This window comes from Papilio xuthus, unplaced genomic scaffold, assembly GCF_000836235.2.
Source record: "Papilio xuthus unplaced genomic scaffold, Pxut_1.1 DF828177.1, whole genome shotgun sequence".
NCBI lineage: Eukaryota > Metazoa > Arthropoda > Insecta > Lepidoptera > Papilionidae > Papilio > Papilio xuthus.
In genome coordinates, this window is record NW_013530472.1 from 3,351,412 (window position 1) to 3,377,337 (window position 25,926).

The 25,926-nt window shown below is 30.4% G+C and overlaps 3 protein-coding genes and 1 long non-coding RNA gene across 4 annotated transcripts; 2 read left to right on the forward strand and 2 right to left on the reverse strand.

The window, feature by feature from the left end:
- Window positions 1–8,293: 8,293 nt before the first annotated feature.
- On the reverse strand, window positions 8,294–8,894 carry LOC106113720 (uncharacterized). The gene is made up of 2 exons (XR_001227674.1): window positions 8,673–8,894; window positions 8,294–8,331 (listed from the first exon to the last, which is right to left on the reverse strand). It is a non-coding gene; the product is annotated as an uncharacterized LOC106113720 (long non-coding RNA).
- A 1,032-nt stretch (window positions 8,895–9,926) lies between these two features.
- Usf (upstream transcription factor usf) lies at window positions 9,927–12,819 on the forward strand. Its single transcript, XM_013306461.1, has 7 exons — window positions 9,927–10,077; window positions 10,249–10,292; window positions 10,519–10,611; window positions 10,801–10,881; window positions 11,004–11,128; window positions 11,401–11,585; window positions 11,859–12,819. The coding sequence occupies exons 1-7, from the start codon at window positions 10,025–10,027 to the stop codon at window positions 12,022–12,024; spliced, it is 747 nt and encodes a 248-aa protein (XP_013161915.1). The 5' UTR covers window positions 9,927–10,024; the 3' UTR covers window positions 12,025–12,819.
- A 654-nt stretch (window positions 12,820–13,473) lies between these two features.
- On the reverse strand, window positions 13,474–18,357 carry LOC106113634 (histone-lysine N-methyltransferase PRDM9). Its single transcript, XM_013306471.1, has 10 exons — window positions 18,185–18,357; window positions 17,787–17,980; window positions 17,442–17,500; window positions 16,982–17,168; window positions 16,586–16,842; window positions 15,622–16,169; window positions 15,161–15,280; window positions 14,558–14,706; window positions 14,127–14,221; window positions 13,474–13,716 (listed from the first exon to the last, which is right to left on the reverse strand). The coding sequence occupies exons 1-10, from the start codon at window positions 18,290–18,292 to the stop codon at window positions 13,481–13,483; spliced, it is 1,953 nt and encodes a 650-aa protein (XP_013161925.1). The 5' UTR covers window positions 18,293–18,357; the 3' UTR covers window positions 13,474–13,480.
- A 437-nt stretch (window positions 18,358–18,794) lies between these two features.
- On the forward strand, window positions 18,795–19,701 carry LOC106113661 (protein FAM177A1). The gene is made up of 2 exons (XM_013306512.1): window positions 18,795–19,132; window positions 19,212–19,701. Exons 1-2 carry the CDS (start codon window positions 18,974–18,976, stop codon window positions 19,491–19,493), a joined length of 441 nt encoding a protein of 146 aa, XP_013161966.1. The 5' UTR covers window positions 18,795–18,973; the 3' UTR covers window positions 19,494–19,701.
- Window positions 19,702–25,926: the final 6,225 nt, after the last annotated feature.

Sequence of the window (25,926 nt, forward strand, 5' to 3'; positions counted from 1 at the left end):
TATCTTGTCCGATATTATAATTTAACAGACTTATTTTATTAAATCATACAGCCAAGTCATAAAACATGTGTAACACTAAAAATGATAGTAATGGGCAACCTTTTAACTAGATTTTGGTTAAGGTCGAACTGTATATTCTAAATGGATACAAAAACAAGATGGCATGCCAAGAAACTTGACCCAGACATATCGTCGCCAGATTGTCCTTGGTCTTCAAAACAAAAATTAACGATTACGTATTATGTAGATTAGTATAAATTTTTATTCATATTAACGGCAGATTTAAGGAATATAACAAGAATATTAATAACTATTGCTTATCTGTATAAAGTGCGCGGTGGCTCAGAGGCTAAGACTTGCAATCTGCAGGTTCCGAGTTCAAATCCCGCCATGTACCAATGTGTTTTTCGTTTTCCACATGGTGATGGTGAAGAAAATCATCGTGATGCAACCTACACATATCTGAGAAGAAATTCAAAGATATGTGTGAAGTTAATCAACCCGCACCTGGCCAACGTGGTTAACTATGGACTAGTTACCTTTAATTTACGGTAGGCTCAGAGCCCCTCGTGCGTCGATACGGACCGGTGAGCAGATGATGATGATGACCAATATAAAAGTTCAGATGAAGATATTCCCCGGTCATAACTAAAGTAGTGTTATAAAACTCTTTTAAGCTTTCAATATTTAAAAGAGACATCCAGTATAAATGGAATCGTTTAAGCGAAATCAATTTCCAATAAAATTGAATTTGTCGATGCAATTTGTCCGTATAGAGCCACCACGCGGGAATATATCAATTTAAATATGATATATGCATAATAAATTAATGGAACTATTTATTAACGATATAATTTAAAAATATTTTAAGGAAACAACACTGTGGAAATTAAACAAGAGAAATGTAAGATGTTACATTGTTTACATTTAATTTTCTTTGTTATGTTACGATTCGCACGAATGAGCTTTAGTCAAAGTGAATTGAAATCACCTTTGTATAGCGCTATTTAGCAGAATCAGTCATATTACAATACTGAATTTAGATGAGGAATATAATCCTGTTATAATTGAAATTTTGACACATTTAAAATAAATTATTATATAAATTCTAAAAATAACATGAAAATTAAACAAAACGATCATAATTATACATATGTATGTACGGACAAAGCAGAAAACATCTTAAGTGCTATATCCGTTAGGTATATTATCGCCAAATTTTTCGCCAGTGGAAATACACCGTTATAAGCTATATATTCGTGTACAAGTATGAGCTCTAGGCAATATTGATACGAGAGCTGTCGACTCGCGTCAAATAGAATGCTCATATCAGCCACTACATTTCGCTGCCTGTCCAATATTTACTAAACTGTCTATTGTTATTGGATAGAATGAAACTTATTTTCTTTCACAAACTATGGAGTGTTTAATTTATATTCACTAAATTCCTAGCCTGTGTGTACACCGCACTATTTAACTTTAAGCTGGGTACTGACCGACATTACGAGAAGTAATGTTACATGTTACACAGCGACACACCACGTAGTGTTACGGGGAATTTTGTACGGGTATCTTAGTGTTACAGTATGAATGCTCGTCGTGTAACATGTTACATTACACCAGTCGGTCATTATATGCGGAGGAATGGGACAACGAGAAATTTACCACTTATGTAACATTAATATATTTAATTGCTGTAGTTATAATTAAAACATTCTTGTACAACTTCTTCAACTATCAAAGTTAATAGTTAAATAAGTAAACAAATGAAACTAGGTTACATACACTGGAATTAACTTGTTCAAGTAACAAAGCACAAGGTTCTAAGTCGAAGAAACAAACATAGCAGCTTTACACTGACACGCTTCCCTTTTGGTGGAAACTTTGACTTAGAAGTTGTCACGGACAACGAATTTATTTTATTGTTAGACATTCGTACGTGATAAAATTTCACAAAAGAAAACAAAAAGTTTGTCATAATAGTACTAAACGTGGGTTTGTGATAGCAAAATCTCCTTTGAAGAGATATTGTTAGCTCAGCTTGGTCAACGAAAACGACAGGGATGACGATATGTTTTATAAATAGATTTTTGTTTCAGAATACAACGATTAGTGTACTATACCTAAATTTATTGATTCTTGACTTATTTAATTATGAATGGACATGGATTAGTAGAGCAAAGTCACAAAACTTGAAGTAATCCAAATACAAAATATGTTCTAAAATGAAATGAAATATTATTTTAAAGAATTATAGCTAAATTTCGTTTAGTCAGACTTCAAAATGAACGAATACATGTGAATGTTGATGAAATTTGAGTCCGTTTTAATTACAGCCGTCACACAATTGGGCGGCGACTGGCCTAAACAAACACAGTTCTCAATTCGTGACCCTCATAAAATGTTACGTTTTCGACAGTTCATTTACACGCGTTTTAAAAAAAAAATATGCAACAAATTCTCAATTGCATTGCCTTTCTGTTTTATTTTGGATAATCCGATTAATAAACGAATATTTTATTAAAGTGATTTTTTAAAAATTTTAAACAGTTGTTCCACCAAATTCCAGCGTTGTTACGGATACAAACTTTTTCTTATTTCTTTACTATATTTTTTATAAAACCTCACTTTATCTTAAAATTATTACAAAATTACAACAATCCCTATGACTTTAACCTTATGGTCGTCAAGATGATGATGAACATTACCCAAAATACGTTCACTATTTATAAAATTAAACGTATTAAATGGAACCAAAATATCACTACTAAAATGAATGAATAAAATTATATTACAATCCTATATTTGCATACCTCCATTTGAGGCTGATGAATGGACGCACCGCAGTCAGATTGAAACGTAATGGATTTTACCTTAATACATTAATACACAAGTTAATAGCATCACATACATGTACTCGTACGCAATTTCATTAATACATTGTAACTTACAATGCATTTATGCCATAGTGAGTTAAATATACTTATGAAATATAACGCGATACTCACTTGACGTGCATAAGAAAAACAAAGAGTTATAAGGATACTTGTTAAATCGTAGAAGAAGAAGAAGAAGAAGAAGAAGAAGAAGAAGAAGAAGAAGAAGAAGAAGAAGAAGAAGAAGAAGAAGAAGAAGAAGAAGAAGAAGAAGAAGAAGAAGAAGAAGAAGAAGAAGAAGAACAAGAAGTATAAGTATAAGTATAAGTATAAGTATAAGTATAAGTATAAGTATAAGTATAAGTATAAGTATAAGTATAAGTATAAGTATAAGTATAAGTATAAGTATAAGTATAAGTATAAGTATAAGTATAAGTATCAGTATCAGTATCAGTATCAGTATAAGTATAAGTATAAGTATAAGTATAAGTATAAGTATAAGTATAAGTATAAGTATAAGTATAAGTATATGTGTATATTCATGTTATTTTATGACATTAAATCATACAAACAAAATTATACTACTTACTAATAAAACGAATTCGGTTACCGACTTAATAATAACAATTGTTTGTAAGCGGAATTATTGGGCTTTCAATCAATCAAATCTATGTGAGTTTCTTGTTCCCTGCTACCCAACTCGATTTGATATTAGATTACATAGAATTAATACAATATTGAGAAAGAAATAAAACTGCGCAATCATATGACAACATTATAAATCAAATCTTAATAATTAATTGTCATCAATTGATAATATTTTATGTTTTCCGCTCCAAAAGTCTGATATGAAATAAACACTGCGCTACCTTACAGGAAATTACGTACGCAATTACTGCGTCATGTTTACTGAAGAATCCACTAGGTGGTCGAGTAAGTAATGTTTTTTACATGATCCTTAATGCTATTGCTAAGCTTAAACTAAACTTATGCTTTGTTTACTTATCATAAAAATTGGATGTTCTTACTTTTATTACTTATTTTTTATATAATCACTTTTATTATAAATTTAAGAGCTAGGATCTTAAATGGTATATTTGGGCAAAGACATTGATCCAGACTAACAGACGCCAGGGTGTCCTTGTCTGTAAACATGGCGACGGAACGTCGCCATTGCTAATATTCTTTGTACACGAGTTACTTTTAATTTAGATTAAAGTTAAACGTGTTTATTTTTAATCTTTTATTTCATAAAATTATAGCTTACATTAAGAGCGATAAATGTTTTTTAAAATTCAATTACACATTATTTTCAACTTTGACTTTGTCTTAGTTTAGTTTGTGTACGATTTAAGTCGTTCAGCACTCAGGTCTATAAGGAAAAACCTAATTGATATATAACGTATTCTTACATACATGACGCATTAGAGATTAATCTATATAAATAACATCCATTGTTTGTATGTACGTCACCTAAAAGTTCCTAATATACCAATGGGTAGATTTCAATCAACATTTTGAAGAGTATTTTGAGACGCCGAAAAAGGCTTGTGTCTTAAAAACATTAAAAAAAAACAAAAATAGTTATCATATTACTTGCTTGTTACGATATTGCTTGCTTGTACTATGACAATCTCTTATGATCTCAAGTTCTTAATTCCAAACAAACTAAGTCGAGGCAAAGTTCAAAAGGCTTAATTTAATATTACAAGCTACACAAAAATATTGTTGTTTTTAAATGAAGGATACAGACAAGTACTACAAGCGAACCTCACTAGTTTATCGAAACTTATAAATAAATATAACGTATACGAACTACTCCAGTTTTCCTATTGAATCATTAAAACGATGTCGTTTTTAACTGAAATTATTTTAAGTTATCTACTGTTAATTGGTGTTTTGGAAAATAAGTTTCAATCTTCAGATATATATGACCCACTAACAGATACGGAACCGACGGAATATAATGAATCAGAAATCAACGTTCACAAGAACATCGAAGATACACAAGAAAACAAGACAGATCCTATAGAGAATATTGCCAGCATACAAGTAGGATTACATAATATCTCAAAGCCAGATAATGCGGAAGAAGTAACTAAAATTTCAAATATGGAAGCTATTCTAAGCGCACCCTCCGCAACTAACAACACTGGCATTTAAAAGTGGTCTTAAAACAATATAACTTCGTTGTGTATGAAGTAATAAGTGGAATGTCTTTAAAAAAACATGTTATCGAAATTCATTCTGTATTATTTTAACGTTATTAAATAGTGATATGAGTGACCTGGTATGTATTTAAAACAACAGTATTTTCTTGTTTACCTACATATATGATTCAACAAAATAAAAAAATTAAACAAATGAAGCTTTTGATTTTTTTAATAAAAATTCAATTTGAAGAACATTGTTTGCGAATAAAAACATTTTTAAATGAAATTACGATTATTAATTTAAATCTACTTCAAAAAAAATTTTCAAAGCTGTTGAAAGAAATTTTTCCAAGTTGGGTTTTATCAGAAATTCTACATAAATCAACGATAAACTTAAGAGACAATTCGTTAAACAGAATAACAATGTCGTTTTTTCTAAGAAATGCTTGTTCAAATATCATAAATTAATCGTAACAAAGGAGTACTAGTGATGCGCCAACTGAAAGTCGCCTATAATACTTGCCAGTCCAGAGGAAAAATATGCTTATAATGTAAAACATTAATCCAATAAACAATATACTAAATAAATATTTCTATTCGTTTTTAATTTTCAAGATTAATAAATAATAAAACAATATTTAGTTATAAAAAGAAAACATTATAAGATTGCTTGTTTTTTGCACATAAAACGTAAGTAGGTTTTTTTTTATTCATGCGTTATAACTTGATCATCACAGGAGAGCTTTCGTCTATAAAATGGTGTTTCGCAAGCGTTTGTTTATCTTTTATGTTAGATCATAAACATTACCGAATTGCGTTTTATCGTCAGCCAGCAACTAGTGGAAAAACATTAAGTAACAAAGCCGTAAAAGAACGTGTATACTTTTTTTTTTAAACCAATTGTTTTTGAAATAAGAATGTGTAACTACGCCAAGTTACTTCATGTAGGTATGTGTAACCGTTAAATCGAAAAAAAAGTTTGGAAAACATAATGGACACTTATAAATATTTTTTTGTACAAATCTGTACTTTTTAGTTATTTTTTCAAATATCAATATATAGAACGGAAGGTAATAGTGATAAAAAAAGCTACAGTTACGAACACGGACTTTAGGAAACATTTTTTTTAGGATTTTAAATCATTCAATACATTATAACAGATTCTAAGTAGAACTAAATAAAATAAAATGTTCTTCAATTTTAATGTATGTGAAAGTGTTCGTTTATTTGGGACTTCGAGTGCAGGTTAAACTTCAAAGCGTCGCGTCAGGAGAGTCGTTTGTTACCTTCACGCCTGTTACTGGCATTCTATGTTAACTTTGTTTCAACAATAACTGTGAGTTTCTATTGCTGAAACATTTGTACAAAAAACATATTGTTGTTCTTGTTTTTTTTTGTACTTTATAGAAATGTAATTTCGTTATTGATAATTTCTATTATCTAACTTAGATTATATTACGTAATAATTTAAATAAAATTCAAGTCAGTTTTTAAAGAAAATAATCACAAGTTTTTATTTCTAAACATGTTTAAAAAATTTTGACGAGATGGTTAAGTACCAATTAGAATTCTCATATTTATGACGATGCATACTCTATATAAAATATGACCAATCTATTAAATTTACTATAAATGTTTTAATGTAATACTAAAATAACTTCTGAATAGTAATTAAAATTGACAGCATTATGTTTCCTTAGTGACCTAAACGCCGTGAACCCAAATACTTTGATTAATATTCGGGCTTACGTGATATAATGGCATCGCCCTCGCGACCCTCGACCCTACCCTGTTATAGAAATTATTGTCTATTAAACTGCCAGCAGTTGTAACTCTATTATAGAGCCTTTGAATAATCTGTGCAAGTAAATTGGACCATAACAAAAGATGATGTTATGGAAACAGATTAAAAAGAAAAAGAATAACGTAACTAAAGCAAATCAAACAAAACACAACAAAAAATAAATAGTATCAAGAATTCATAAAAAAAAATATAGCGATTTGAAACGTTAAAAATTTAATTCCTAATACGACATTTGAAAACCAAATTAGTTAGATTTTTCGCATATTAATATTAGTAAGTTTTAGACATAATATGTTTAGATTTATTCAAATAGATAGTTTCATATTTCCAGTCACATAGCGTATAGACAATATAAGCAATCTTGACCCAGACCAGCCGACGCCATAGCGTCTCTCAGTCCCGCCGACAAGAACAAAGACGTATACTATGACGTGACAATATTATTAACTAGCCTCACCCTCTCTCTTATACCTATAGTTACTAAATTCATTTGTTAAATCTAATTAAAACTAATCAAATCTAGCGTAGAGCGTTACTTTGATGAGTCGTTTAGATAAATATGAGTTTAACTCAGTAGTCTCCTGATGCCTCACTTATGTGCTGTGAATGCTCCATCTAGAGGTTTATGGGGTAAAAAAAGTATAATTTTTAAGCGCATTATAGACTATGGAACTTTATGAGACGCGTCCGTGTATCCTTTTTATTAGGGAACAAGGAAAGAAATAAACAAGGTTTATCTTTGTACGTTAATTTAATTAGCTCCAAACTTCCGTTGAATAAGGCAGTAAACTTTAATTAACTGTTATTCGTTATCTGTAGCCAATATATGAAATTGGCTCCGAAATTCATAAGACATTTATCTTAATACGTCTATAAATACTGTTTCTCTATTCTTCAAGGAAATTATTATTTGTTTTGTACTATGATAATTATAAATTATTATAAATTTGACTTTTCAATTGTGATATTTTTTTTAATACGCAATAGGATACCCTGTATGAAAACGTAAAAGTTATGTTTTATTTTTTTCTTCTCTACTATTAAAAAAAAATGATTAATGTACATTATTCACGTATGAAAAAGTATTACAGGTAATAATTCAAAGTACATTTTTCATTAAATAGTAATCACAGTTTTTCATTAAAATGTCTACTTCCTAAAGCTATGATTCGCGCTCATAAAACAAAGAGCATTTTTTATTACACAGCTATATCGTTCCATAAAAAGCCATTAAAGTCAAGTATAAAAGTTATTATTTTATTAACGCCTGCTACTCTTTGAAGCCCGTATAATAAAGAGAATGAAATTAAAACTCTATGACAAGGGAATAAGGATATCAGATTACAAAAATATTACGTATATTGTGGAGTTGTTGCGAATAATCAACTACTCGTTTATTAAATGTTTAGAATAACGTTAAAAAGTAGGAAATGGATAATATGTACTCACATTATTTTTGGACCTTATTTTAGTTGCAGCCAAATCTGCCCCAACAGCGCTGTAATAAATAAAATCTGTCTTAACAAACTTATGTTAGGTTTATTCTATAAAATTTTACTCAGAAATCAATCGTAAGTACATCGTCAATAGTAATAGAATTGCTTTTATGTTTAAAGAAACTCGTAACCTTTTCAATTTGTGTTTGTTTAGGTCAAGATAGCGGTCCTTGTTTTTAAAAAGCAAATACGATGAAGCTCCAAGGGAATAGTCTACGTTCGACGATAGTATAGAAAATCTATATAAAATAAGATTGTGAACGTCTTTTGTAAAAACTCGTGATTACGACTTTAAATAAGGAATTTCATCGAATAAACGCCGAGAGGAATTTAATTTACTCACTATAGACAAAAATGTAGGTAGCCACCTCATTGAGTATTTTTATATATTATTTTACAAGTTTACACTTAAACTGAACCACAATATTAAGTTGATTCACTTTAAATTTAAAAATTCATTTCAAGAATTTCATGTTCTCGGAAACACTTTACCACTTTGTAGTTTATTTAAATTATGTATATCCAAAGAGTGTTGTTATCTCTTACAAATGTCCTAACCGTTGTCGAAGAAAAAAGAATTTGACTGAAGGTAAAGTACCTACATAATTTTATTTAACAAACACGTAGATGAAAAAATAATGTTTTGGAACTATGCGTTATTCACACTATGATATTAAAGAGGAAATTTATAAATTAAAAAGTATATTTGGAAGGAATCTAACAAAATTGGTAATATAAATTACAGGAACTAAAAATGAGTATTGAACAGTATTATGAAACTTTAAAGAATAAATACATTATTTATTTCAGCTATTTTTTTAAGGCTTTACAGAGCTTTTTGGATCTGCCTGGATCAGCCATGTCTTTAAATTATTTTTAAATGACTGGTAGTCGGCGGGCCCATGACGTGTGTTCACTTCTCCGTCTTCGCCAGTCGGTGCGGCTCCAGAGCCAACATCCTGATTTATTTTGGGTTTTAAAATTGCGAAGGTGTCTTAAACTAAGTAAGTAAGAAAAAGTAATTATATTGCTATATAAATTGAGCACCTTTTAGTAGAGCTTACTCTTTGATCTCTTCATATTGAGAATAACCTATGGAACTATATTCTAATAATGGCAACATCAATTTCAATCAGTGCATATTTTATATACTCTTTGATCAGTGTCCAAAAAACCATAACAACAAACTCTTTGGTTGTCATAACCACAGAGTAAATAAATATAATGTCATAACATTGACATTGTTAATTGTTGTCGAATTTTCAAATTATTTCATTATAATCGCTTTGTAATTTTTGAGTTCGGCAATTAACATAGAATAAGTAAAATACATAACATTATTATTACTTGGACGTATTGACGAACATGTACGATATTCCAATAGTTGTGTGATGTCCAAGAGTTGTGGGAAAAATATGTATGGGAGATAAATAATAAATGATAAGACAAATTTAATTATCATTTTCTTTTTATTTATACATAAATCAATTTGAATTATTACCTAAAAATAACAATCCTCGTTGTTTGCGTCGATTTATACACTGCATACAAAGAGCACATTGGAGCACATTTGTATTCGCCGTTGTCTATGTTCTATAAAATATTTAATCTGTATTTATTGTTTATAGGCGCATCACATGACCATTTATTTGTCCCCGTGACCAAGTTGAGAAAATTCAAAAATAATTACGCGCAATGTCCAAAGTGGAATTAAAGGTGGACGTAGAAGAAAATTCACTTGATAACAGGTAAAATAACATCATGCACAATGATTAGAAGTATAGACAAATGTCTTATATAATTACAATTATGTGCCAACGAAGGTCGTCATTTTAGTTTTGCAATTTGCCAAGTTTATCGTTGCAGTTTTAAGTTTTTGGCAATTCTCTCTAAATTTCACTTTGCGCCATTTCTTACAGTGCTGACAACGAATTACTAGTGGTAATGGAAGATCCACTTTACGGTACGTTATTAAATACCTTTAAATTAGAAGTAGAAAGTAACAATTGTGTTCAAGAATTTCTATATTTGCAAACTGTTTTACTTAAATTAACTTGGCTGACTTTTCTTGGCGTTTCAGTTTGTTTTTTACGACAGTATATTTACCAATGTGCAGCTAGTTAGCTCATATATTATTGAATTGAATTATCTGATATTGATATTTTAAATTTAATTATGATTCCTTACAGAGGATACCAAAGACAACGTACAATTAGTTTCACCGAGCTTTTTAGACAACAACGAAGAAGAAAATAATACGCCCTACAATTTTCGCGACTTGTGTTAGTTAATCTTATTTATTAATATTATTCAGCATAGTTATTTCACAAATAAGTATGTACGACATACTTCTTACTAAAAGTTATTTGAAATGCTTTATAGTTTTAATAGGCATCTTTATATAAGAACAATTATAATGTTTGTATTCAAAGGAAATCTGTTTTTCTACTCATATTATAATGAATTTTCAGCTGGTGCAGTAACATACAAACTAGTCCATATGACTGGAGAAAAAAGTAACAATAATATGGCATCACATTCACCAGCACACGGTAAATATATTTTGTTCTTGTAACAAAGTATCTGTAAACTTCAATAAAAATACTTCTTACAATTACTATTTCCAATTATTCATTTATATAATAGATTTGAAAACTATATTTTTGCATTTCAGTAATTCCTAATGGTGAATTTTATGTTATAACCAATTCCGATGAGGTGTTCACAACCACGCCAGCTCAAAAGAAAGCAATAAGAAGGCAACCATTGCAAACAAAAGCAATAACTACAGCTAAGAAAGTAAGTATTTGGATTCAATTGTATTTAATGTTATATGGAATCAAGAAATAACCTTTGTTTTCATTATGATTAAATTTAATTAAAGAACTGGGACAGCAGCAATTCTTCAACCAGGTCAGGCTATTCATTGACATTTCTAACTATATTCAAGAGTATGATGTGAAGATAGCCTCTTGATATCTTTTATAATGTCTACAAGTGATAATTATTTTATTTTATCATTTACCAAAGATTGGATCGGATTTACTTCTGTACAAATGTTATTTTTTAAGCGGGATGACAAGAGACGCGCGACACATAATGAAGTTGAACGGCGGCGTCGTGATAAAATCAACAGTTGGATCACTAAATTGGCAGCTTTAGTCCCCAACTCAGGTCTACCAGATGCAGCAAGCAAAGGCGGCATACTGGCTAAAGCATGTGATCATATAACAGAACTAACGGAAAAACAAAAAAGGTTAGTTTAAATTTTAAACTTCTTGTATTAAAAAAAAAACAAAACTTGTGTTTGTATTATACTTTCCTATGTGGTCGGCTCTATGATAAATAGATAGAACAATTTCAAAGAGTGCAACTTCATTTCATTTTAGTGTTAAATTGTCAGTGAACTAGTATTCCTAAATTTATTTTACTTTAGTTTGCTGTAACCAAATTTTGTATATTTGACAACAAGATTTTATAAGCTATGCAGACAACAGATACTAATAATAACCAAATATTATTATCGCAGGTTGGAAAAACTAGAAGTGGACAATGATAAACTTGTATTAGAAATATTGAGACTGAATCAAGAGCTGTCGAAATTGAGGGAAGAAAACACTTCGATGCGGCAACAATTGGCTGACAACTGCCAAACTCCACAGACTTACCATAGACCAAGGGGACAGAAGTCTTAGTTCAGGGTATACAGTGAATGAACTTGAACAAATTGTAATTTGTGAGTGAATAAGGTGCTGTTTAGACGCAAGTTGAGGTATGTGAACATATTTAGGGAAAAAAAACTTTGAAGTTCTGTTGTTCATGTCTTGTTTTTTTAGTTTTCATTCTTTGTTGAGATTAAGTCGTAAAATGATGATAGATTTAACTATTGGTCCTAAGTTTAAATTTGTTTTAGTTATAGTCAGAATAGCCCGGGAGATATTTTGTATCTTATTAGTTTTGGTTATTTTTTTTTCAAATAAATGTAGCTGGCATGTAAAATAAGTTTAGAATTGTCAGTTGTATTGTAAAAATGTGACATCACATTACATTATGTATGAAATGTTATTTATTAATATATAAGTAGTTTTTATTGTTAGGAAATTAAGTTTTTTTTTTAAATAAATTAATAAATAAAGTTTCTATTAGGAACTTATTTTGAGTTACAATAGCAGTTTAAATTAGTATGTCTTGTAGATGTTAAGGCAGCCAGGTTTTGCCAATAATGATATTAAAAAATATTTTATAACAAAAGAAATCATTGTTAAAAAACATATTGTCATTAATTTCTGATAGATTTGATATATCTAAAGTTAATGTTACCTTTAAAAGTTTTTCCTTTATTGAGAGGATTTAACTAAATATTAGTACCTGGAAATTAAAAATATTTTTACAGTCATCAAGTATTCAATGTAGTGCAAATATTTCTTAGTTTAAAATGTAGTTTTTGTTTTCAAATTTGAAACAGTGTTTTATGTTTGGATCAGAAGTGTGCATAAAATCTTATGAAATTATGAAAATAATTCGTTATCTTTCATTCATGATTAACCAAATTGTTGTTTTAGTTTAATTTTAAATTTTGTATTTTTTTCTATTATGTCAAGAGTTATGGAATATAATCAAGTGTTATTGAATATTACCGTTTTATTTCATGCCTAATTTACATGTAAAATGTTTTATTTGAGTATTTTGAAACATTTATAACCAGCCACACAGTCCCTTAGCGTAAATTTTTATACTAAAATTGTACTTAGTAGGTAGATATAATATGAAAATTAAGTCTTGTGAAACTATTCACAACTCAAGAATGGAAAAGCTAATTTGGTTGACTGGAGACACGGACATAGGATACTTTTTAATGCAGATTATTAAGCATGAAGTTCTGACTAAAAGCTAGTATATAGTACAATTGTCATGTTGTGCCAATCTTTTTGAAGGTATGGGGTGGAAATGGAAACGAAATGGTGCACATAAATACTTAAAAGGTACATTATCAGAGGGAGATATCTAGAAATTGTTAGTTGGGATTTATTTATATTAATTCAAAAGGAAAATAGTTAACATATGATGGCTGTTATCATTAAAGCAATGCAAAAATAGACATACTGCCATATTTCTGTGGAGTATTGTACTTAAAAAAAAAAACATCAATAATTAATTTTTATTTTCAATTATGTCCTCACTTGTTGCTACTACTTTCTCATCAGTTTCATCTAATATCACATCTGTACCCACAACTGGAGCGTAATACACAGAGACATTGTTCTCATTGTCTGTCTCTTCTGGAGGTAATGTGTTCCGACAAGTCTTGCTTTTTTCCAAATGTGTTATCAAAGAATGCTTTTTGGAGTATCGTGTATCACAATATGGGCACATGAATGGTTTCTCGTCTGGAAATAATTATAAACAACTATTTAAGTAATGATGTCCCATCTACATTGCAACTGATTAAGTTTTTTACCCGACTAACTCAAATGTTTTTTTATGTATGTAACTTTGTATGGCCTAGAGCTGGGGATGCGAACATTTATCAGGATGCCATCCATTTATTTAGAATTTGTGATGATAGGAAATATACTAGAGTTGCTACTTTACGCAATTCTTTTGTGATGCAAAATCATTTTGTAATTAGTGCATCCCTGAAATATAGTCATGTGTGCCAATGGTTCACTATCCCTGGTCTAGAGATATTTATTTTTGGTGGGTAAAATGTCATTCGATTCGTATTCTTCTCCTGAGCATGTAGTTGGTTTTAATTTTTTTCTCAGCTAAAAGGAAAACATTTTTTTTAATTCCATACCTGTGTGACATTTCATATGTCTATTAAGTACGTCTCGTCGTGCGAATTTACGATTGCAGTGCTCGCAAGGGTAAGGTTTTTCGCCTGTATGGTGCCTGAAATAAAACAATTATCTACTTATGATTTTTTTTAAATAACATATAAAACGCTAATAGCCGATAATGTATTCTTTTCAAATATCTTGGCGGCCCAAGGTCATGTCCGTGCTACGCAGTGCCCTTCCCCCGCATCCCGCTACACCCCAACACACTTAAGAGTGTGTTCTGCGCAGCGACTCGCGCAAAGTTTAGAGCCGCCAAGATATCTGCAAACTGTAATACTTGTTACATCGTTGTTACTAAAGCGAGTACACATTTCAGGATGAAAGCGAATGTAAATCTTTAATTACTTATTTCCGATATGGGTTAAGAAAGCGTGTGTGCTTTACTAACCTGTAATGTGTGGTCAGGTCTGTCTTCCTGTAGAAACCCATGCCGCACTCCTCACAGTGCAAAGTGTAGTTCTTAGAATGTCGTCTGAGGTGTGTTTTCAAGTTAGTAGCAGATGAACTCCCCGCTCCGCATATTGTGCATACATATTTCTGAAGAAAAAAAACTTTCGGGTCAGGAATGAACAAAAGTAGCTTAAAGCTGCTCAGTAGAAGAAAAGCGATATAACTAGATATGCGTTAAGATTAATCCAGCATATGAAGACGGTGTTTACATGTCAGTTGTATGCCAGCGCTGTTATTGATCGCTACTGTCCTACTGTACCGGCAAATGTAAACTTTGTTCTGAATATCTTTAAAAACTACTATATTCTTTATTTTTAATACATTATTTATAGATAGAAGCTGCCTTCATTGATAAACCCCAGATTTAATTTAATTGATCTACAGTCGGTTGGTTTCTGAGACTCAAATTTCTGTGTCAAAGATATCATCCCTGTCATTATCTTTGACAAAACAGGTATAACATTATGTTTTAAACAGAGATTCTGGTCCCAGAAATCCACGGCTAGTTTTAAGCATTGTTGAAGAAATAATTGATGCTTACCTTATGATTCTTGTCTGCAGGCTTCGTTTTGTGAGTGTTCTGGTGCATATTAAGTTTAGCCTCTGAAGTGAATTTCAGTGAACAAATTAGGCATACGTATGGACGTAAGATTGTGGTTTTCTAAAATTAAAATATGGATTCAGTAAAGTCTATCCCATAACATTCAGTTCTTTAAAGTATTACCTTAAAAAGATATTGTTAAAAATTATCAAAATATTAAGACATTACTTGTTATATATCTATACTAACATATGATTGATGAGTTTGTTGGTACGACAGGATTTGTTTTACTTGTACTCTCCATATATTAAAAAATATTAAGCTAAAATCTAGATATCAATATAAAAATAATATCACGCTAGAGCACTACAAATGCTACTGGAATAAATTAAAAGGTTAGTAGGAAAGATTGGGGGAAAAACCATGAGGCACAGCTAGTATGTCACAAGTATCATACTTACAGAGTGGCTTTTAATGTGCTTTATAAATTGAGGCAAACGACGATACACTTTTCCACAATAATCACAAATTCGAGGTTTTCCTAACTTATGGTGTTCGGGATTGTTGTTACTCAATCTTAACTTATGTTTTCTTCCGCAATGCACTTTCAATGCGGCAAGATTCTTAAACTGTTTGTTACACATTTTACAATAGAAATTAGTTATATTATATTTATTTTCATCTGGTGAACACTTTGATACAATCTGTTTTGTTTTCACATTACTTTTGCATATTTCTTTTCTATTTCCTTTGTTTTTATAAGTATTTTTTTCTTTTAATATATCAGTCTTCATTTCAATATCACTATCTAAATCTTGGTTTATGTTAAACTCTTTAACAGTTTCAGCTAAAATATCTTCTAATACACTATCTGATTGTACAGGTTGAAAATCTTCAATACATTTTCCTATTTTATTCATTAAAGAATTTTCACTGTCACTTTCGAATTTTTCACCAAATAGTATGTTATTTATCATTGGTGTTGGTGGTCCAGATGTATTCGATTGTACTGCAAATAAACAGTGTATTTTAAGGAAAGATATACATTTTTTTCACCTTTGAGTATTTAGGTACTTAACTAATCCCCTTTGAATTGAATCATACATATCTTTGTTTTAAAATAGCACCTTAAGGGAACAATGCCTATTTGAAGTCATCAAGAAAAAATCTCAAAGAGTTCTGTCTAAATTAAGGAATATAGTCGGAACAACTAAAATAATTATAATATTTCTACATGTTTATATAAGTAATAAAACATGAATACTATAAAATATAGGAATATTAACACTGGGTAGGAATAATCATGGTTGAGATGAACATTTTCTATTAGGAAGTTGGTTAATGAACATTCTGCAATAAAAAACTGCTACCTCTATTGAAATTATAGTGTATGGATTTAGCTTGAAAGCTAGAATTATTACTCACATGGAGGTGTAACGAGAAGATCTTCTAAGAAAACATTTTCATTATTCTCATTTAGCAAGGCTTTTTCTAGATTTTGATCTATTGTACATTTCGTTTCCATTGCATTACATTCTTCTAAATTAGGTTCTATCTTAATACTGATATCTGCTGGTATTTTAAATGTAGCAACATCTTCAGTCACTTTTTTGGCAATTTCTTCTTCAAATTTCTTTGGACTATCTTCGTTGGCATACAGAGGTGTTACAAATGGACTGAAACTAATAGAACAGCATATTAATTAATTGTCATTTATGTAAATAATTCTAGATGAACACATTTGATAAAAATTGTCTCTGGAAGATGCCAAAAAAATCTGACAATAAATAATTGAATAATCAGTTTTTTTTTCTAATGTACCTGAAATCTAGTTTGCAGCTATTGTCAATAGATACATCATCTTGTAGCCAATGTGAGTCCAAAGAGTCATCCAGAACATCCGCCTCTTCTTCAATCACTTCCCGTATAATGCGAGCTTCCGTGGCTGGTATCTCTTCCGACGCCATAATGTCGTTGATAAAGTTTTGTATACTTGTACATGTTGAGTCTGTAAAAAAAATTTATAATTATTTAGGATTATATTACAAATAATTTCAATGTATTGAAATTCTTTTTCTGTCAATATATTTACTATGCTGTTAGGTATTTCTATACCTACATTTCTATGTAGGCGAAGCGAGAGAGGTGTGTCAGAACTGTGCTAAATGGAGGTCTGAGATCTCTGCCTACCACTTTGGGTTACGGCCGTTAATTATGTTGTTTGTTGTATACTCACAAAGTAGACTTTGTACTAGCATTGTAAATGAAAACATAAATTTACCATTGTCTTCATCTTTAATATTATTATTGCCTGGTGTACTATTCCCGAGTAATGGAAGCCTGCAAATAAAAAAAAAACTAATTATGAAATCTCTACCAATATTTCACTTTGTTAAAATGCTTATTTGAGATCACCTAATTTCAGATGTCTTATGGGAAGGGCATAATTAAATTAATAAAATAATAGAGCATTCTTCCAGACTATGTTCAACATCAGTGTCAAAACTTAATTCAGATCCATTAAGCTGTTTTGAAGACACATAATACAAACAAATATCTATCCAATCTTTCACATTTTTTGAATTAGTAAGATATTTAGGTTTATTAAAAAATTATAAAACCTTACCTGAAAGTTATTGAGTCATCGTCTGTCTTGAGATAAGTAGGCAAATCAATATTTTCACCTGAATCTTTTGAAGACAAGTAATTTTTTATTCTCTTATCAGATTTATGACATAATTTCTTAAATTTACAACTAACTTGCATATTGAGGTAGCATTCTTTGCATAATTGGAATGTAAAACTGTCATTTACTTTAACCTGTAATATAATTTGTGATAAAGTTTAAAACATACAACTTACATGTGTAATTTTAAAAACTGATTGAAATAATTGATTTTTCTAATAATGTACTAGAAATCCTAGGACTCAGTGAGTACATTTACAATAAGACCTTAAGTAAATCAATGTGCACAAGAAATAAATAAAACAAAAGAAAAGTAATATAAATGAAAAAAAGCCCACCTGTATACCAGTACAATAAATAAATAATCTTCTATTCTTTTCTGAGTACTGTATTAATTCTGACGGATCATTATACTGAATTAAGCATCCTCTACAAAATACTTCCATTGTTTTTTCAATATTTCAATGAAATTAGAAAATAGGCGATGTTATTGAGAATATTTGTAAGTATTTCTAAGAAGTGACGATTAAAATAGTTTTTTACATCTTTTTAGACTACGTTAAATAACTTTAAATATGTTGATTTAATATCACAATAAATAATATTTCAATTTTTTTTCTCAGATTTGAAGCAACAAGTTCTTGAACTTATTAAATGATTTGAAGATTGAACATAAACATGTCAAAATGATATTTGCGTTCCTTAATTTGTTGAAAAATGTCTCTCTTTATGATTTCGCTCAATATTAATTAAAATCAAGAAGCATTATAGGTAAAATCTAATAAAAAATAATGTTGAAATATTAAAAAAATGCTGTAACTTGGATTTTAAAAATTACAAGTTTTCTTAGTGCTTTTTATTTGACTATAATTACTGATAATGAGAGTAACACTAACCGCTGACTGACAGTGGCAGTCTGACTTCTATACTTTTTGGTCTGACGAGTCTGACACTTAACATTGACATCTAGGATGGTGATGTAAATAAACATTGTCTTTGTAGTTTATAGTCTCTGCGAATAAGTCTTAATTTTAGACCTTACGTCTTTGTAGAATACTAAAAGCAGTGACTCATAGTCCTACCTGAATTTTACCATTTCAATCAAATTGTATATTACGTTGTTTAACATGGAAACCAGAGATGTTGAAACTACGGATCAAGTTAATGTTACAATAAAGCGTCCTATTAAAGTCATACATTTTAGTGATGGCATTGAAGAAGAAATCGAAGAGGTGCATACAAATGAATTAGCAAGTGCGCCGCACAATGAAGACAGCGTTGATCCGGTAACTTAATAATATGTATTGTTAGACATGAACATTCATTTATTTAATATGAAATATAAATATTTATACTTAATTGCAGAAAACTCTTACATGGGGCCCATGGTTCTCTCATTATGCTAAGAAATCAGGATCAAAGGTATTAGGTGCTGTAGATTATGCTGGAGAATCACTTGCAAATTTCTTTGGCATTACTACACCAAAATACCAAATTGAGATAGACGAATATGAAAGAGTAAAAGAGGAAAAGAAGAAAATGGAGGAAGAATCAGCAGGGTGGGTGCCTAAAAACAGCGGGGGCAATATACCACTAGTTTTGAACGAACCATCACGAGATGTAAATATTAACACCCAGTTCACATAAATTAACAGCAAACATAATACTGTTGACATAAGAGTAGATGCAGTATTTTCATTGGATAACAATATTCGTGGTATATTTAAAATTATAAAATAATATAATATCTAAAATTACAAAAAAGCCACACGTAAAATTGTTTTTCCATCTTGTCTTTATTCTCTGTGTTTGTAATTGTGTATCACTACTTAATAGAGCTTTAATTTTTTTCTTTAATGTGTTAATATATTTTCTAATTAACATTTTGTAAAACTTTTTATGTAAAAATAAGTATTCATAATTCGTAGAAATGAAATAACAATTGCTTATTATGTATGAAAATAAAGAATTTAAAAAGCTATTTTATAAACGTCCAAAAACATGTAACATTTTTAAAAATTTCGTATTTTTTTCTATAAAAATCTAAATGTTTTGTATGTATGATAGGTGAAGCTGGCAGAACCCAGTAGTAAACCAAACAGCATGTGTATAATATAACCATTGTAAATCACTCAACCAGATTTAATAAAAATATGGTTCATAAAATCTTCGTAAAGATTATAAATATTTTAACGTAATTAATCGTTCGTTTACTATAATTAATTTTAATTGTATTAATTTTATTTATTTATTACTAATATGAATAAAACAATAATGTCATAATTTTTATTTTATTAAAACACTAAATTTCTTATGTACGACATATATTTATTTGTTCAATGTTACAAAGACACTCCAATTTTAGTAATATATATAGATAACAAAAGCGACATCTTTTGTAAAGTAAGAACAAAAATTAGACGCTGAAGAATTGAATTCGCTGCAACCAAATGATATGAGTTTTGTGTTAAAGATGGCGCTTTACACCACTTATTTTTATACAGCACAACACTAACATGATACCATTATATTTGAAAAGAATAAATACGAGTGTTATTTAATTGATAATAGTTTATCAATTTAATTTGAATTTTTGAATAGAAAATTGCATTTACGTTGCCATTAATTGAAGAATTTGTTGCCTTTTGTGAACACCTTAAAAAAACTAAAAAAAAAGTGTTCGTATTACGAGCACAAATTATCATTCCAAATAAACTTCATCAGTAGATCTTAAGGGTTCATTTTGGCGTGATATTACAAAAAAGGAAAAAATAGAATAATTTGGTATGTAAACAAGCGGTCGTAAGCGCTATTTAAATGTGCAAGTAAAAATCGACTTTAAGAACTAGGCGCAAAGTTCAAAATGTATCGCATGTTTGACATATGTTATTGTTTGTCGGTGTTTAGCGTGTGATATGTCGAAAACGTTCCGTTCGAGCGTTGTCCGCTCGTCAGATCGATATGCGTGAGGCACGAGGGTGTTCGTCGACGTGCGATTGGCCACCACACGTAGGGCGGGGCCCGTGTGTGAGGCGGCGCGGGACACCGTTACACCGAATTTTGGCGCCAACGATAGCTCGCAATTCGCATTTCACGTTCGAATTTTAAATCATGTGCATTAATTAATCTTTGTGCACAGATTACTAAGAGATTTTGGTACATGTAGGTTTGGTAATTTATGGTATTACTGCTTACATAGAATATGCACTTTCTTGGAATATAATACTAAAAGCCAACCAATACCAAGTTAATACACATAATTAATATTTGTAGTTTTCCAGTTTTCATATAGAATTGATAACATTTTACCACAAAAGGAATATTTATATCTAATTATAATACTTTGGTTGTAAAATTAAACGTTACTTTTTAAAGAACATCTAGGTTATGTATTTACCAAATAGTAGAAGTAAGATGCTTACATTTTATTTTCAATTTGAATTATAGATAAACTGGACTGTTAACAATTTGTCCAAGTTTATTGTTGAATGGAAAAATGTTTTGTTATTTAAAGTAGATATATTAATTTATAACTATCAAAAAACATAATAATAAGTAGATTAATTTAATGTTAAACTATAGTAAAACTTTATTGAATAATCTACGACGATGCCCATTTTATTCGACTATTTATACCAAATCTTTATAAATTACGACCATCTGCCCGACATCGGTTCGAAATTATAACAAAATATTTATTTACAATCAAACACCGTGAATTTTCGTACACTGCGTTTTCGAACAATGGTCGACATTCAAAATCATTATGTTTAGCAAATCCGCGCAAAATAGAATGCGCGGGGTTTTCGCAACAACCCGTTTTTCTAGTTCATTTGCCAAATAACGGGTTTGACCACGCGCCTTTTTATAATTCGCTATATTTCTTTATAAAAGTCCCCAACGCGCGTGGAACTGTCCGCACTGGCAACACTGGTTTCTTTACAAAGAGTCACATTGTCCGGAATGACCTGCGATGTTAACGAATTATTGAATTTGTTAATAATTACCGCACGCGCCGTAAATAATTCCGAAATTGTAATAGAAATTGATTTATTACACGCAAGGTCCTGTAAGTTAGGTGGATAGACATACAATAATCGAATTTATGAAAGATTTAGAGCGTTTCACACCCTTGCCTTTTTATATCTTTGTAAGAATACATTACTTTGTGGTTATAAGAAGGAAAGGCGTAGCTGAAGGAATTTCAAATATTCTAAAATGTCAAAAGTTCGGTAAAACTGATTGGAAGAATTGTTCTGGCTGAGTTTCCTACTACAACAGTTCAGTAGATTTACGTGCAACTGCTTTGCATCGTCTTGTAAAAGACATCATAGTAAACGAGTAGTACGAGACTTGCGTATCTACATATTTTTGTAAAAGGCAAACAAGGGAATACCGAAGTGATCATCAACACCCATAAGCATCTACGATACTAGAGGAACCGCAAATGCATTTTAAATAGAGATACGCTCGCTTCTTGAAGTTCTAACTTACTACAGTTTGGAAATGCTGCAGAAGACAGACCGTTCTACAACGCAACACAATCTATTTCGAGGGATGTCAGTAATCTAGACGGTGTATGTGTTCCAGTATTGATAAAGTTGATGAACGTTAGCAACGCCTGATGTTTCTTTTTCTTAGGTCATATGTATACCAAAGATGTTTATTTCGATGGGTACTTACAACAAGAAAGTGTACATTAACTTCCACTCGTTCGAATCACATATGGTATATTTTAGATGCATTCTGTATTAGAATAACAATAGTTTATAATCATACGCCGGAACTATTCAGGTAGGAAATGCAAAGCGATACATTTGCAATATTCAAATTACGAGGCAGACCCAAAGGGTTTACGCGGCAGATGTTAGAATGAAAGTTGGCGGGCATTCGCAATGTTGTTTATTAAAAAAAATCTTTTGTGGCCATTTAAAAAGTAAAACTTCCCTTAACAATGTTCCATGCAAATTAGATGAATATTTCCAATAGAAGGTAATAAATCACATCAAACTGATATGCGAAAAACAACATTAACTGCTAAACAATTACTACGAGTTTTGCGTGAGGAATATTTGTATGCAAATATTATTTTTATTCTAAAACGATACAAGAAAAAATAACCGTTATTGTGATGTGATAAAGTTCATATTAGCATGGTGTGTAAATTGAAATTTGCATAAGCGATATCGCACACCTTTCCTGCTGATCCGTTGTATGGCAGTTTGAGTGACAGGGTTTATGTTGAATGAAATACAAATCCTGGATAAGAAGGCGCCATTTAATTTCATTTATGTACATAAAATTATTTACATATATTCCTTTATATTGAACAAGAATAAATAATAAGATATATTTAATCTCTTTTCTGTTGCATTACCTAAAACTTCTTACATCAACAAATAATTATAAAGTTGAGTTAAGAATTATGTATGCCACCTCTTTGGTAGACAAGGAGTTTGCGTTCTGCCAAAGAGGTGGCACACTGGCCTCTAAGACCTTTGTCTTTTTTTAATTAAAACAAAATAATAAAGAAAAGGCAGGAGAATCGCGCGGGAAGTTGACGTGTCAACAACGAAATGTAGGAATAAATAAAGTTTGATGAAATTATTAATGTGAATAGTTTTATCGTAATTTTTTTAACAACGTAATTAACATGTTCGCTGCCATGATGGTGATTTGAATTTATATAATAAGTTTGACTTTACAAGCATGATTGATCATCAGTTACTTCAAAATAGAAAGAGTTCTGCCAAATCAGATCAAATCTTCTGCGTTTAATTCTCTATTATTATATATTGTTTTATTAAAAACAAAGAAACTTATTTCATCTCGGTTTCTAATTATTTTAGACTTCGAATCCAAAAAAAATGTACCTTTAAATATAAAATAATAATATTTGTATAGAATTTTCAAGAACTCGTTTCGCGTATCTATTTTGCATACCGCTCACACCCTTTTGCATTTGTTATTATTAGTTACAATTTATGGCACCGGAAGTGAAGCCCTTTGAAATAAGAATGTGCACGAAGCATGCATACATATGTAAGAATGCCACACACATACAAACACTGAAAGTAAGGAAGTCACATTTTTGTGAAATCCAAAGTATAGTACAATACTAACAAAATAAGAGCCTACATTTTGCTAAATCCTATGTTTTTTAAACTTATTTATCATAGTGTTATTTGAACAACATGATGATAACCTCAATTTCTTCAAAAGTAACCAAAAAGTTGTCAATAACAATATTTTAAAAATGTAATAAGTATTATGTAAACTTTCACTATTTTATAACTAAAATTTGCTATATAATAACAACTGGACCGTTCAGTACAGCAAAAAAATCGCAAACCGGTTTCCTTTGCCAAAGGGGAACACTTAAAAACTTTTAATTCAAACACAATAAGGAACGGTCGCGTATAAAGGATGGGCAGTGTCCACTACAAAGGGCTACCAGTCGATTAATTCTCTACACAATGTCCGAGGGCCAGGCCTAAAGGTCATATTTAGGTAGGCAGGGTTAAGGGTCAGTTAGGGTTACTGGTAAATAGGAGCGTGTCCCGCGGATCCCGGGGGAGTGACTGATCCACCGAAGTTTGGACAACATGTCGCGTTCGTCGAGATTTATGTGTTTTAGCACGTTTCGTTTGATTCTATAATTGTTCGCGGTTATTTGTCACTGTTTAGTATTTGGTTGTAACGAATTATGTTAACTTATTACAAAGAAAGGAATATTTTATTGATTTCAATAAATAACTTTTTAAAACTAAATAGGATAAGCAAACCTTTAAAATTAGGCACATTTATATTGTTTAATGTTCCTATCTAATATACCATATTTAACTGATTTCGACTGGATAATAAATTGTTTTTAAGACAAAGATTAACATCAGATTTACATCTAGCATTACCGATTTTGATGCAACGTTCTTAATGTCGCTAAAATAATAAGGTGAATGAATCTGTTAGTTGATAATACGTCATGATAATAATAAGAGCTTTCGACTTTAAAGAAACAATTGAAAGCAATAAATTATTTTTAATCTTGGCCAAAATCAAGTGTATTGAAAAGTCATTAAAACAGACACCTTGATTACAAAAGCTACTTATTTAAAAAAGGCACGTAGTAAAGTCAATGGGCTCTCGAGTATAATATCGTGACGTGGAATCGGGGGCGATATTATCGTAGCATATAAAGCACTTCTGACGAATTGAAAAAATGCACCCGAGGTGCCGAGTGTGAAATTGTTGATCATATCTCTCGTACTTTTGTCTGTGTATTGTATTGTCCGCACAATGACTACGTGAAATGTTTCCGGATTTTAATGTGTGATTCGTAATTAAAATTGATATTCGGTCTTTAATAATGAAGATTTTAATTAATAGTTTGATTGTTTCTGTAATTAGTGTAATTTCAAAATATCTATATTAATATTAAAAATATAATTGTTCGTTTGTTTGCATTGCATAAGCTCCGAAATCACGCAACCGATTTAAAAAACTCTTTCACTGTTGGAAAGATACACTATCCTTGGGTAACATAACTAGATTTTTTATTTATTTCAACAGCTATTAATTTATAAGATATTTTTTTGACTTTATATTTTTGCTGCACTGGAACATATGTAAGTTGTATGAAATCTGTGAAAAATTTGTTTCTAAAAAAACTTTTATCACAATTGCTATTTAAAGGTTAAGGCGTGACTTCTGTCATTCGTCTTAAAATATTTTTATTTGTTTGTGTAATCGCAGCCCTAAATCAAGCATCACCTTTAACACGGAAATAACGGATCGATGCGAACCACAGTAGCAAAAGCGTTAAAAAATTGTGCAGCATCGGAAATAAAAAAACTGAATCAATGCACCCATCCCGACGTGTCTAACCCTTTCACCGTGCATAAAAAGACCAATTTTATATGCGGACCCGGTGTCTCATTTCAATATGTAAGCATTATAATAATGAAAGATAATTTTTTTACCCACGATTCTTTAGGGGTCACATTTTTTTTTGGCTTGAATACTTAATTTGCAACAAGGTGCATCGCCTGGGGGATGTATCGAGATGTTTAAATGAGTTCTA